General features: G+C 39.6%; 1 protein-coding gene across 5 annotated transcripts in view; it reads right to left on the reverse strand.

Moving 5' to 3' along the window:
* The window catches only part of XPO4 (exportin 4), a 104,832-nt gene that overhangs the window by 76,755 nt on the left and 12,432 nt on the right, over positions 1-15,645 (reverse strand). For 3 of the 5 annotated variants that reach the window (XM_079902867.1, XM_079902869.1, XM_079902865.1), the window contains exons 2-4: positions 13,206-13,311; positions 7,914-8,055; positions 3,596-3,734 (exon numbers count right to left, since the gene is read on the reverse strand). In XM_079902867.1, coding sequence (XP_079758993.1) covers positions 3,596-3,734; positions 7,914-8,055; positions 13,206-13,311 — 387 coding nt within the window. Of the gene's footprint in view, positions 1-3,595; positions 3,735-7,913; positions 8,056-8,162; positions 8,304-13,205; positions 13,312-15,645 lie in introns of those variants that run through there. The other 2 variants (XM_079902866.1, XM_079902868.1) reach the window with 2 other exon arrangements.

Genomic DNA, 15,645 nt, shown 5'->3' on the forward strand with positions numbered 1-15,645 from the left:
TTGACTAGCATGATGCTGGACCAAAAAATACACTCTTAGAAAGCAAGCAGGAAAGCCAGACTACATACAGTTCCCAGTCAATTAGGGTTGATTGGAAGCATCATTCTAGAAGATGTGCAAGGGTAAAGTTAGTCACCTAACTTAATAATTCATGAGGTCAACCCTTTCTTTCATCCAAAAAAAAACCAGAGTCAGTTCTCTCTTCCTTTCAAATATCTCTTAAAATCACCTTTATAAAGAAAGTTTCTAGCCAACATTGTATCAATATTCTGATTTTACCATTTTACTTTCTTATCAAAGTTTTAAACCTCTCTCCCACTGTTATGCATGTCTCTGAGACTAAGAAAATCTTAAGTAAATTCTTGAAGCGCTCCCACAAATTCTTAACAGTCTGAGAAGAAGACAGAGAGGAAGATAGATTAAAATGTTTTACTGGTCTGTAACCTCTAACCTCATTTTTTAGACCTGCTGAATGAGCAGGAATGGCTCCAGGCAGGAATTCTGAACTTGCCACGTAAACGCAGGAATGCTTTCTGAGTTGTGTTTTCAGTGTGGGCACCAAAATAAATTCAGCCAGCAATCTTGAAATTAAATTCTACCCCCCGCTACTGACTTCTTACCGCTACAGAAGTTCTCAACCCTGTTAGCAGAAATTCAACTTTAAAAAACTCTTCCTGCTTTGGAATATTTCACGAGGATATTAAATTTATCCACTCCCCTCAAAGTGTATGTACTGTGAACAGAGCAAAATCCTCTCTAACTAGACAGCTACATCTGTTCCAATCATTCTCAGAACATCAGTTATTTCAGTGGCTCAAAAAAACCAATTGCCAGGTTGCAGTGGGCCTACTTTTTATGGTGGGTCAAATTACCCAGGGGAGAGGAAGCGGAGAACACAATTCCCGAGTGTGTGCTCATTCCTGAGGGGCCAGGGCTCCGGATCCTTCGGCATCCGGCTGCCAAGAAGCTACTCGTGGGGGTGAGAACAGACTGTAGAAATCCTACCTTAATACTGAAACCCCAGTCAACATGATCACCCAACTACAATCATAAAAGCAGAGATCCCAGAGTTGCTGCTTAAGTTCCTAAAGTTTAAATCCTGGTCAATCCAATGAGCTGGACTCCTTCACTGCAGATTGTCAAGTGAAACAATGTGTCACCTGACACATTACGAAGAGAGCCAAAATGATGAAGAGTAACTTGATTTAGAGCAGTAGGGGCTGGGATAATATTTCCGAGTAGCAGCCTCCGTTCCAAGCCTTTTCCCTACGAGTTCTGGCTAGTCAGACCACCACTTGATTTTCCCTTGACCAACAGTGACGTCCCCGTTGGACTGCGCACACGGCCATTAGTTAGGCAGGAAATGCTAACAGAAATCCACGGAAATGTAAGACTACGGATGTACTGACACAATGAATGTGGGCAGCCCTGAAGCATCAGTATCTCGAGAGCAAAGCTCTTCATCAGAAATGGGAGACTATGTCTACCAATAGAGAGAATTTTGAGAGCATATAGGTTATTATTAGTAAAAAGTAGCTTCCCAATCATTTTCACCTCAAAACATTGTAAATGGAATCTTATCTGGGGACTATTTTCAACAGAGCTCCTCGCTATATAAAACAAAGCCAAAATAACTCATAAAACGTAATGATTGGGCTTCCCTGGTGGCGCAGTGGTTGAGAGTCCGCCTGCCGATGCAGGGGACACGGGTTCGTGCCCCGGTCTGGGAAGATCCCACATGCCGCGGAGCAGCTGGGCCCGTGAGCCATGGCCGCTGAGCCTGCGCGTCCGGAGCCTATGCTCCTTAACAGGAGAGGCCACAGCAGTGAGAGGCCCGTGTACCGCAAAAAAAAAAAAAAAAAAAAGTTATGATTCAAACATGCACATCTTCGAAGTTGTTAGTTTTAGATAAACAATTAAATTTTAGAATACTAAGATTAAGTGTTAAGAACATAAAATTAGACCTTTAGATATTAAAGTCTCTAGACTACATGGTCCAATATGGTTGCCATTAGCGACATGTGGCTATCTGAATTCAAATAAAATTTAATTAAGATTATATAAAATTAAAAATTCAGTTCCTTGGTCACACAAGTCACATTTTAAACACTCAAAATCAGCATATGGCTAGTGCGGTCCCACACATTGGAGAGGAAAGATACTGAAAACTGCATCAACACAGAAGGTTCTACTGGACAGCACTACTCTCGGAAGAAACCTGCCACAAAAATGACATAGAACACAATATCTACACAATCAATAATGAAAACACATATAGAAACATTCTGTATCTTGATTGTGTGACTGTTCACTGGTACACAGAACTGTCACAACTCACTGAAGTGTATATTTTCAATGGACGCAGTAACGTATGTAAATTACTCCTCAATAAAGTTGATAAGGAAAATTCCAAAGGAAAAACAAAAAATACCTAGGGTAGATACAGGAAATCCTGACAACTTGCTCATTTATTCCTTCGGTGGAGACCCTGCTGGGTCACTCCCAGCAGAGTGGAGGGCAGACAGCAGGAGCGGGAAGGTGAGCACACGTCTGTGTGGCGAGGAGAGACCCAGACACTGTGAAAGGGAAGGGACGGTGCGCGCGGTCCTCCTAAAATGACCACAGCACCCTAACTCACACCACAAACAACCTAAAATCACACCACACGCCGAGGGCCCACTGAAGACACCAACCATACAGAATCGTAAGGGGTACAGCCTCACAGATATCTTTCAAATGATTAAAGAAACTGGGAAAGTGAATAGACTACCCAAAATACTTAAAGATTTAATACCTGAGAATCAGAAGAGCCAAGACTGGCACAACACTGTAAATCAACTGTAATTCAATGAAAAAAGAAAAAAAAAAAAAGAAGAGCTAGGTATTGCCAACCCCAATTCAACATGAGTTAAATCTCACCCAGCTGATAAAAGTCAATGGTTCCAGCCAACAACCACAGCTGATCAGTAACACCAGCTCCAGCTCCTCTGGCCTCTGACAGGGCGGCCACAACCCGTCACCCTCCCAGCTGACCGGTTCTCACAGGCAGACAGGAGATGGAGAGGGGAAAAACCAACCAGGCTTCCCAGAAAACTCAGGAAGCTGACAGTCACACCTGGTAGTCATGGCATACCTTGGCCTATTAGTATTGCAACATTTAAGAATTTTTATGTCAGATATCATTTTATATTTTATTCACATTTCCATTATCACTAGTACTTGTCAAAGGTTTATTAAAAATAGGGGGAAATGTTCAACAGAAGGGAAATGGTTAAGAATATTATGGTACATTAGCTTGTAATATTTGACACCATTAAACAGGATTACAAAAACCATACGAGGTTTATGAACTTATGATGACTATGAACACTGGCAACATAAAAAACAATGAAATGAAAAAGCAAAGTATACTGTATCTACAGTACGTACACATGTAAAAAACAGACTAGAGGAAAACATGAACAAATGGAAATTGCTTGATTTCTTAGACTGTGCCTTTTTTCTTTTATGTAGATATCCATTACTGTTGCTATAACGGTATTTGCGTAATACAAAATAAAACTTTTAAGTATTTACGAATAGTTAGCACACTTACCACAGTGGGGTTGCCACTACTTATCAACTGGCTGACTTCATGAAAAATGCTTTTGCAGTCAATTGATTTATCTAATGATCCTCGTTTTACAATTACTGCTACTGCTAATAGAATCTGTTCCCGAACATACTTTTGGAGGCTGTAAAACATAAAAATCATTGTGAAAACTTTTACACAAATCCAATATAAGAATACTCCCCAATTTCTCACTGTGCCTGCAGCTGCTGACAGCACGGCTCACATCTGAGGTAGCGTGCTCCTGGTTACGCGCTGACTCCACAGCCAGAGACCTGGGTTCCAATCCGCACTCCAGTTATTACTGGCTATGTGACCCTGGGCAAGACCGTTCACACTCAGAGCCTCAGTTTTCTCACATGTCAAATGGGGATAACAGTAACAGGGCTGTCACAAGAATTACATATTCTTAACACTGCACCCCGTGCACACTAAGCGCTACGTGAGTGTCAGCAGCTCCGGGTGGTGTTATCAGTTCACTAAGCCAGATGAACATTCTACCAGTTAAGAGCCACATTCGGACCTAATCTCCATCTCCAACCAGCAGTATCATCTTAGATCCATTCCCTTTAACATGGAAAGGCAACATGCTAGCTAGCCAAGATACAACATTATGGAAACATACACGCTCTTCTAAACCTTTGTAAATGTTCATATCTAATGTTCATATCTGTCCCTCAGTCTGGTGGCAGAAGCACCCACCTCAGATGGAGACCTCCTACAAAGGGCCATTGGGCCACAAGGGCACACGGATTTAACTGCCTTTTCACAACGGTTTCTTAAAAAGAAGGCTCAGAAAACATAATCCTAAACTATAATCCAGCCTCTAGAATGCCGTACAGATACAACCACCACATGCCCTTGGGATAAAACCCAAATTCCCTAACACGGCTTATAAACAGTGGGTCCCATCCCAGCCTTCCTGGGGTACTCCCAATTTACCCGCTGTCCAGAACAATGATGAATAGTGCTTTCTTTTACTCTGAAAGGTGTCCCCATTTGGACATAAACGATATGGCCACCCACTTCTAATTAGGGCCCTTCATGGCCAGGGATCTGCTCCCCTCTCATCGCAGCCCCTCCACGCACTCTCATGACCACAGCTACACCAAACCTCTTTCAGTTCCTGGCCTGTAAATGCCACTCTCTGCGCGTGGCTGGTCAGTACACAGAAGGGCTCCCTCACACTTCACGCAACACGAAGCGCGCCGCGCCGAGCACGCTGCTGTAGTCCCACAGAGAAGCACGCCGCCTGCTGCATAACACGCACTCAACAGACATTCACACAAACGAACGAACGTGTCTCGCTCTGTCAAGAACGAAAAGTATTCCTTCAAAACAGACTTGAAGCATTCACTAAGTGAATAAAAGCAAAGATCCTACTGTGTGCAAGAGTGTGACTTGACCAAAGGGAATATTCGTACTTTTGAGGGGACACGATAGTTTCAAACACACTGACTGCTACTAGAAATGTACATAAAGCTAGCTTTAAACATTGTTACTGGCAAAAATTATAAATTACTAGGAAAATAAATAATAATACCCAACATTTATTGAGTGCCTATGACCTGTCTTTATATAAACTAACTTCACAAAAATTAGTACACTTAATCCTCACAATCTTTTTAGTAAAGTACTATCAGTACTGTTATTCACTCCATTTAATAATCAGAAAATTAATGCACAGAGAGGTTAAATAATTTGCCCACGGTCATGGAGTTAAGTGGCAGAGGGGGACTCACAGCCCCTTTCTCAACCACTATGCCATACTGCCTTTAAAAAAGTGTGCCCTGGTGGCCCAGTGGTTAAGACTCTGCACTTCCAATGCAGGGGGTGTGGGTTTGATCCCTGGTCAGGAAACTAGATTCCACATGTCATGCAGTGTGGCCAAAAAATAAAATAAATAAAAATTAAAAAGTGTACCCTGCATTTCACTCTGTGCAAATTTTAATCACAATTAGGAGGAAAAAATAGAAAAGGAAAACTTCCATGCATGCAATGGGAAGTAGAGAACATTACGTACTTAGTATTCTACAGTATAGAATACTGTATTCTACAGTATTGTAGCATTCTACCCATGCAGAGCACCAAAAGTTTTAACTTGACTCTAATCCATTCATCGGACATTCTACAAGATTAAAATGTCTGTGTCATGAAAGACAAAAAAAAGGCAGAATTATTCTAGATTAAAAGAGACACAGGGCTTCCCTGGTGGCGCACTGGTTGAGAGTCCGCCTGCCGATGCAGGGGACACGGGTTCGTGCCCCGGTCTGGGAAGATCCCACATGCCGCGGAGCGGCTGGGCCCGTGAGCCATGGGAGAGGCCACAGCAGTGAGAGGCCCGCGTACCGCAAAAAAAAAAAAAAAAAAAAAAAAAAAAAAAAAAGGAGACACAACAACTAAATACAACATGTAATCTGAGGCTAAACCCTGGATCAAAAAAGTAACCTATAAAGGAGGAAAAGGATATAAACAGCATTTTCCAGAACATTGGGAATATCAAAATATGAGGTCAGAATTATATTAAATAATATAAATATAGTAATTATATCAGGAGTATTGAGATGATCTCTTAGAAGAGACATGCTGCAGTCTTCAGGGATGTAGTATCACTGAATGCTGGCTGAGCCTCTACTAGGGAGAGGGCACGTGAGTGTTCCCAGTACTATTCCCAGTACTACTCTTTCAACTTGGCTGAAAACTTTTTTTTTCTTTTTTCCAAAATAAAAGTTTGGGGGAGTTCTCTGTGGCCTAGTAGTTAGGATTCTGGGCTTTCAGTACCATGGCCCAGGTTCAGTCCCTAGTGGGGGAACTGAGATCCCACAAGCTGCACAGCAAAAAAAAGAAAGAGTTTGGGAGACAATATATAAGTGAACTATTTCAATGTGGAACCCTACAATCAACTCTAAAATAACTCCTGAATCAAAATTATTACAGTGAGATGATTCTGGATGACACAAGAGATGACATGCATAAACACAGCCATAAACACAGCTGAAACCGGCCGAGCTCAGTGGGGGGTGGAGGTGGGGCTGTGATAAATCAGCAGCTCCAGGGCAAGTTGGTATCCACCCAAAAGGGTTCATTAAACAACGGATTAAAATGTAAATAAAGGAAGAAAACCAGCATGAAGGAGAAGAGAAAGGTTTGAAATGGGGGCAAGTTTTCCTTATTCTGTTAAAATCAGAAAAAATAAGCCACACCCTCACTCAGAGATATGTATACCTGCTCATCCCTGGAACACGCTGTCCATTAAACCTGTAATGCTAATAGGCTAAGTAACACTTGGTTTTTTCCTCTCATACATTTTTCGATATGTGAAGCACTTATTAGCACTTTACTGAGTGCAAAAGTCATGCCAGTAATTATTATCAAATATTATGAACTCAGAGGCTGTCAGTGAAGTCAGCAGGAACAAAGGTATGACAGCACGCTCGAAAGTTTTATGCATCTTTATTGCCGTCAATCAACATTCCGAATTGCCAGCATTTCTGATTATGTAACATTTTCTTCACTGAGTGTGAAACTAAGTATCTATGAAAAAAGTATTCAACGGCACAAACTGCATACATACAATGTACGCTGCCTCGTCTTAGAAGACAACTTGGAATTAAGGGGACTTTAAAAAAAAAGATACAGAGTAAATGAATTTCTCCCAAAGTTGTACGGCTAATAGTTTTCCTCATTTGTTTTTAAATCATACAAGCAATGAATACATACAATCTTGTAAATTTTTTAAACAATACGTGTATAATATAAAAAGAAAATTCACTTTCATCCCATTCCTCAAATCTGATCCCCTATCCAAAAAAAATCATTAAAGAATCTGGTACTTTTTCTTCTACAACCTTTTCAATGCACGTTTCTATGTATCGACACATATATATACATGTAACGTTTGGTTTGATAATGGTGCCTGATCTCCCCTCACCCTCCTGGCTACTCACTTACGTCTTATAATACATACCAAGAACCAAAAGAAGATCAAGTTAAGTATAAAGGATTTTCGACAGAGTCAAAGATTAACTTTTATTTATAACCAAAATCCCGGAACTAAACAACAACAAAAAACCCTAACATCGAAGCACAATCTCTTCAAAAAAAAAAAACCCAGTGACACAAGCTTAAATTAAAAAGTATTCTTTCATTAAGTCCCCAAACAACCTACAATCGTGTGTGGGTTTTTAAAATACAAGCCCACAAAGAGCTTAACCATAAATGTCAATCATTAAAAAGTAAAGGAAAAAGCATCCCAAAGGATGGCTCAGGGAAGCGTCTGGCGGCGCCTCCCCTGCGCACTTACTGAGGCCTCTGTAAGACGTAGGTTAAGAGGAATGTGCGCAGTGACTCGACGCTCCCTCTCTCCAGGAGGATCCACTCGCGGACAACGGCCTCCATGACGGCTGTGGCAGCTTGAAAGAGGACGTAGTCTACCTTACTCGTTTCTAAGGAGGAAACAGACACTTTCTTCAAACAGCAGCTCACCTTCCCCTGAACATTCTGCATTTCTTAATTTTAAAGAGAACTTTCAGACAAGGAATGAGATGGTTACCTGTTCCTTTTTTATCCAGTGACCTTTGCTCTAGCACCACAAAGAGGTTAGTTCCTCTCAGAAGACACCTCAGGCAGGTGGCAGCTAATCACCGATCACAATTTTCACAAACTTTCCTCACCTCTCTTCAACTGTTACTTCCAAAGCATGAAGAACTAAAAAATAACACAGCTTTAAAAAAAATAAAATAAAAATATAAAGCAATCAGAAAATTTCCTAAGAGATTCTCACCCTGTGCAAAACAGAACTTTGTATCAGAAAAGTATCTAATAAACTAGTCTTTGAACATTACTATCTGCGAGGAGCCATGCTGTCAAAATATGTTTGTTCAGTAATTAATTAAGCTTTCAGCAGGATGGCCCATCTCCAATAGCAAGTTCAGAAATAAACACAATCATGTTCATTTTCTCAAAATGTTAAAAAAAAAAGGGGGGGGGATCACATTTACACAAGGTGAGAAGTTCTTGTGCATTTTCTGATTGCAATACTGATCAAACTGAGTAAAATCCCAAAGCTACACTCAGAAAGATCCAGCTTTAACTAGCAAGTTACAGTATCCGAACTAAGAACTGAATCAGGAGGGGAAAAAAATAGAAAATTAACATACTGAAGAAATATTTTACATTAATTTTCTATTTTTTCTTTAATTCAGCAATACCACTACAATCAGTTTCCAAATAGCATTATCAAAAGGGAGAAACAGTCAAAATGAAGTCAAGAAAAAGCAGAAATTTTTTGAAGCTCTACAAAATAACCATCATGCGAAACCCATGCAGAGTCTGATTCAACTCCTGGGTATTTGCCAAGATCACTAGACAGGAGTGCCTGGAAGCCCGAGAAATACCTCTAGGCACAGAATAACACCTTCAAGAACTTCTCAGAAGAGTATGAAGATACAGGCAGGCACATCATTTTCTCTCCATTTCAAGCACAGATCATTTAAAAATATTACAAGTGATCTTGACACAATTTTCTATAAAAACGTGCGAGAAAAGGTATGCCTACATCAATTCCTATCACACTAGACTGCAGCACGGGAGTTTTGAACATATTAAAACTAGTAAGAGGAACCAATCTGGACCTTTATTTTTTTTTAAGTCTGATTAGTCCATGCCATCTTAACATGAATTCTAATTGAGATGGTAATCAGAACTCACAAAAATTTAGAAACCTTAAAATATAATGAATAAATAAAGCAACAGCTTCCAAAAATGTAAACCTATTATAAAAAGATGTGTTTAAAGTTCCAGGAGAAAAACAAAAAGTGTTTTATTCAAAGAGGACTGGAAACAGAAACCAGTTCTATCTATTTTGCTCACTAAGGAGAAATATGGTACTGCCTCATAAAGGTAATTCAAATCATCTCTTATTATAAACCTCTTCTTGAAAGAAAATGATGGTTGTTTGCCTATCTGTACTTTCTACTGAAATCGTAAACATTTTAAGGACCTGAAATTCTTAACCATGGATTTTAACAAGGAAGCAAAATTGTAGGGACTCATAGAATTTTAGAAATAGAACTCCGAAGATCATCTAATCCGATCCCTGCACTTGACTGTGAGAGGAAACTGCAGCCCGCGTGGCTGGGTGGTGTCCTCTGGTGACACGCGCCTTGCCCTAAGCGCAGGTGCCAACTAGACAAGGCCCAGCACATACTCCTGCTTCTCGTGAGCAAGGAAACACGCTCCTGTCTAACTCCCTGTGCTTACAGCCTAGCTTTTTTCTGCCCCCTCCCCTTTTTTGCAAGGGTCAGTAGGGGTACAATTACAGAAAGTAAATCACATTCAGAAGTTTTCAAGATACCTCTTTTCCTTAGATTTCTCTGTCTGGTATCAATGAAGATCTCTAAATTACTATTCCTATAAGAAACTGTCTCTAAGAATGGAGGAATCTGAAAAAAAGAAGCCAGATTCCAAAATTAAAAGTTTTCCTAACCTAATAAATTACACTTCCTCATAAAAACTGCCATTGGCCTTCATAGACTGCACTTAAACACAACAGAAATGTGCAGAAGATGCTCGCCGGAGCTCCGGAAGCCTGCCAGTGGAGGATGAGGACTTGACACACACAGGAGCCTTATTCTTGCTTCCTGCTGGAAAGATGCTCCAAATTGCAAGGTCCTTGTGCAGAACTCACAGTTCATCTAGAATTCTAATACTCTTAGGGATGATTTCCCACTGACTAGGACACTGTTTAGACGACAGTTTAGTTTAAGCCACTTTAGCAGGAAGCTTTCACTTCCTACCACAGTAACTCTTTAATAATAATTACGTAAATAAAATTCACACACATCTTGTCGGCCATCTGAATTCGAGCCAGGAAGACTAAAGCGAGAGTGAAAGTAAGGGCCAAGAGGAAGAGCACTGCGTTCTGGCTTCCGGCAACTACGCTCCCCTCTCCGGCCCTGGGGCTCCTGTCCAAAGCAGAGGCAACGTAAGCTGCACAGTGACACACACAAGCACACCAACAGTAATGGAATAAGTCTCAGGCTCGTTCTGTTTTGTCTCGGCTACCTCCAAGATAAGAAACGAAAGAAATCCTTTTCTCCCTGAGAAAAGGGCAAAAGGAAGCTGCTAAGTTAGCTCCAGAAGTGCTGGACCGACCCCTCAAGGTCTGGGGGTATTTCTTTAACAAGAGCAGAATTCACAGGTTTTTTGAAGGAACACCTGACCCTATAAAACTGGTAAATTCCTAAGTGCCAAAGACTTCTGAGGCCAAGAGGTCTGAAAGTGCTCTTCTAACAAAACGCACAAGCATGCAACATGCACACGCACGCACGCACACAAACACACAGAAAAGAGCAAAGAAATTAAAACTACAGTGAAAACAAAAGAATAAGACGAGAAAGAAATGAGATAAAATGAGAAACATAATAAAACTTAAGTTAGAAGTGGGAAGGAAGAATTTTAAGAGGCCAGAAAAGGGAAGCATCCAAGAGAAAGTCTCCCCTTCATTAGAATCTATCACCCAGACATTCTATAAAAATGACTTATAATCCCGAAATAAGAATGTGAAAATTCTGGATTGCGATCGACTGCCACGTGCATGAGAAGTCTTCTTAGAGGAATTAACCTTTCTGGGCTGGTGGCAACTGAGTAAGGAGTTAAGATTTTCTGTGAAGTGTAGATGTAAACATTAATGTAACACAAGGCTTTGCAGTACATTAATGATTATGCTTATTACACATGCACCCAACCTTTTAAACAGTTAACGTCTCAAAACCCAAACTGCTTCCAATAGCGCGGCTGGAACTAGCAATACTATTCTTTAGAAATTTTTATCAGGAAAACAAAAGTATTCTAAAACAAGCTCACATCATAACAAAGCAATAGTTCTTCATAAAATATACATACTCTAAAAAGGAAAGAGTGGTATAAACAAATACACTCTAATAACATACTTATCACTTAGATCGGGTATTTCCAGCTAGCACAGAAGGACAACTGAGTCACAGTCAGTCGGAAGTCAGATGAAACACCGCTGGGACCCTGTTTATGCAGCGAGGGCACAGCCACAAGAGCCAGACTCAGATCATCTGAGGTTTCTACATCTATTAATGCTCAGCAGTTTCAAGGCAGTAAGGATGAAGTAAGGCTCCCTTAAATTCTTAATGATGTTTAGTTTTGCTTCTTTTAATTTAACACTGAGTTATTCTCCACAAGATAACAAATTTCCTTAGTGCCAGAAGCAAATTCAACCGAGTATAAAAACAGACTACTCAAAAAAACCCGAAAAACAAAAATCCCCGCCTCGTTTAGAATTAAAGGTGGTTATTAAACTGCTTCTCTAATGTAAGATCTAACTCCTGAAGGAGACAAGGCCGCCTTTACCGCCGATGCTAGCTCCGTGCAGAGGACAGAGCATTTTTCAAAGGCCATCTGAAATGAAGTAACAGGGCAATGACATTTACATGACTGTTCACAAAGTGCTTTCATATGTTACTACATCTGCACCTCACTACGACTTAAGACAGTCAAGTCCATTTAAGGCAAACGACATCATTATGCCCATTTCACAGATGAAAAAAGGGCCTGAGAGGTGAAGTGACTTCCTCAAGCTGCTTCCAGGCCGCAGGCACCCTGGCGCCCGGCCCTGCCCACTGAGCCCCACAGTCCTCGCCCCAGCCCTGAGCTGGAGAGCACTCTGCACACAGAGCTGGAATGGCAGGCTGTTTCCATCCAGAAACCAGAGTGCTGGTGGCTACGGATTAGTCTTCCTAAAAGCACAAGGATAAAAGGTCAGATAGTTTAGTTTCTAACACTCAACTAACCAATTCTGTGGTCATGGACAACTCAAATAGCCTCCTTTTCTAAGCCTTCAATATGGGTTACAAAAAAAGTGGCTCCAATTAAGAAAAACAGCCAACAATTATCAGATTATAAAATAACAATAACCAATGAAATCTCTCTTAACTATTATTGAAAAATACCTAAGAGGCAGAGAAAATGCCATCTCTGAATAAGTTATGACTTCTGTGATAATTTTTAAAGGAAAGAGATCACTTCCATACATATGTCAGACATAAGGTACTCACAAAACATTTTTTACAAGACTTAAAAATCAATGCTTCATTTTAGGACATACGATGAAGATCCTACACATAACTAACCAATATTCACTAAGCGAGCTGAGTACAAACTACATGGTTTTTAAAAAATGATGAAAAAACAACTAAAAGAAACTGTAGAAACCCCCCAAAATAATCTTAATTTTAAAACACTGGAATACGTTATAGTACATTTCCTGTAAGTGATATCATACTTGAAAACAACAGAAAAAACATTAGATTTTCCTCCCACCATTAACAGCCTTGATATTACGGTCAATAATAAAACAACTTATTGAATGTTTTATTTAAGGAAGAAAAATCCAAAGCAAAATCAGAGTTTTCTCTCTGGCTTTATGGAATATCTTTAAAGCCACTTCAGTGGAATGATTATTAATGGAAAATTATAACTGTACAAACCTGCTTATTTTTAAAGGAATTTAAAATATCTAAAGTTCAAGATAGAAAAACTAGGTATTTTTAAAGTAAACACTTACCCAAAATATGCTTGCAAACTGCAAATGGTGATTTTGATTTCCTAAATGATAAGAATATATGCTCAGCATGCTGGCGCTGCTCAGTGTTAACCATGGAAGGTGGTGCCTTGAGATTTAAAAACAAACACAAACACAGAGCACACTTGTTTAATAAGGAAGCTTGAACAATAGCAATCCTTTTACCCACAACAAGAGAAATACTTTCACTTTCAGGGGACTACGGGAGTACAAATTCTTGCTTAATTTTTCTTAAGTAACTATAGTATTTAACTTCATGATAAATATTTAAAATACAGTTTCAGGGAAAAGAAACAAATTCCTGACAAGGTTTGGATCAGAATCCTTTCAAGTTGCCTACATTTAAGAAAGATATATTTATTTAACATCTTTTTGTAATTTTTTAAAAAAACATAGCCTACTCACTGCCTTTTATTCCGAAATATACCACTCCATCTAAACTGACCAAGTTCAAATAATTTCTATTCTTCAGCCCTGGTGAAAATGAATCCAAAATTACTAAAAATTGAACTTCTAAAAACAATCCTTTAAGATAGAAATATTATCAGATAATTCTACCTCTAGTTTTCTAAAATCACTATTAAACCAGAAAAATTAGGAACAGCGAAGTTTGGAGTTTACCAAACTCCTTTCTGAATAATCAATTAATCAGCCAGAAAAGCCAGCCTTCTCTCTCAACAAAAACAGCTCCTAAAAGTCTGCTCAGGTTTTTAAATTCCATTTTGTTCTAACAGTCTTTCTTCCAAAGATAATACTCTTCTGAACAGCGCTACCTAAAATATACATTACTAAAATATACTTTCAAAGGTTATCTTTGACCTTACTGAGACCCATCTGAAGAGAAGGAGAAGAGATTGCTTATACAGCATACAGATCAAAATATCAGATTTCTCAATTTGGGAGGGGAGGGGAGGGTGAGGGGAGTTGGCAGGAAAATAAACCTTTGTTATTGTAACCAATATAAAGTGGGGAAATCATCATTTCAACTGTATTCAAAGACTCTGGAAGATGAAAAACATAACCAGGTATATTAGATTAATATTCATTACAAACTATATCAATTATGCAACATTAGTTACTCTACTTTCAGTTAAAATAGAAAAAAAAGAAGTAAATCCAAGAAAAATTAACTTTGATTCTCTTGCCTAAAGGAATTCTTATAATTAGCTAAAGCCAGTTCAGACTACTATTCCTAATGATATAGCACCCTCTACAGCTCTCTAGATAAAAATGAAAATATTTCCATTAAAGAACTACGTTAAATAGATAACAAGGATTCACTGTACAGCACAGGGAATTACGGCCATTATCTTGTAATAACCTATAATGGAATATAATCTACAAAAATACTGAGTATGGGGGCTTCCCTGCTGGTGCAGTGGTTAAGAATCCACCTGCCAATGCAGGGGACACAGGTTTGATCCCTGGTCCGGAAAGATCCCACATGCCGCGAAGCAACTAAGCCCATGTGTCACAACCACTGAAGCCTGCGCGCCTAGAGCCCGTGCTCTGCAACAAGAGAAGCCACACCGCAATGAGAAGCCCGCACACTGCAACAAAGAGTAGCCCCCGCTCGCTGCAACTAGAGAAAGCCCGCGAGCAGCAACGAAGACCCAATGCAGCCAAAATTAAATAAAATAAATAATTTATTAAAAAGATAAATAAGAAATGATAAAATCACCTAGAAAAGTAATACAATAACAAAATAAAAATCAATCAGCACTATTACATTATCCTCAACTTTTTTACTACGTTGCTCAGAGTATAACATGATCTTTCAGCAAGGTATAAATGAAATCTGGGAACACCATCTTTGTAGTCTTTTTTTTTTTAAGGTTTCATTGAAGAGTGTTGGGAATTGAGAATTTTCTACCCATAATGACAAAGAGAAAAAAACTGATAAGGAAAGGCATTTCACAATTAAGAGATAAGTCAGAAGCTGAATGCAAAAAGACATACAGCAGCACACTAAACCTGCACTGTCCGAAACAGCAGCCACTAGCCACATTTGTTAAAATTAAATTAAACAAAAAAAAATTCAGTTCCTTGGCTGCACTGGCCACATTTCAAGTGCTTAATAGCACTCGTGTCTGGTGGCTACCACACTGGACAACACAGATTCAGAACATTCCTATCACTGCAGAAAGTTTTAACAGACAAACTCCATTAACGATGATAAAACTAATCATATAAGTGTAACCTCAGAACTTGAGTCTTGAGATACTGATATTCTAGATCAGTGGTTCTCAACTGAGGCAACTTTGTCCCACAAGGGACATCTAGCAATGTCTGGAGACATTTCTGGTTGCCACACTGGGGAGTGCTATTGGCAACTAGCGTATAAAGGGCAGGGACACTGCTAAACATCCTACAATGCACAACCCAGCCCAAAACACCAACAGTGACAAAGCTGAGAAACCCT

Source organism: Stenella coeruleoalba, assembly GCF_951394435.1.
Source record: "Stenella coeruleoalba genome assembly, chromosome: 18".
NCBI lineage: Eukaryota > Metazoa > Chordata > Mammalia > Artiodactyla > Delphinidae > Stenella > Stenella coeruleoalba.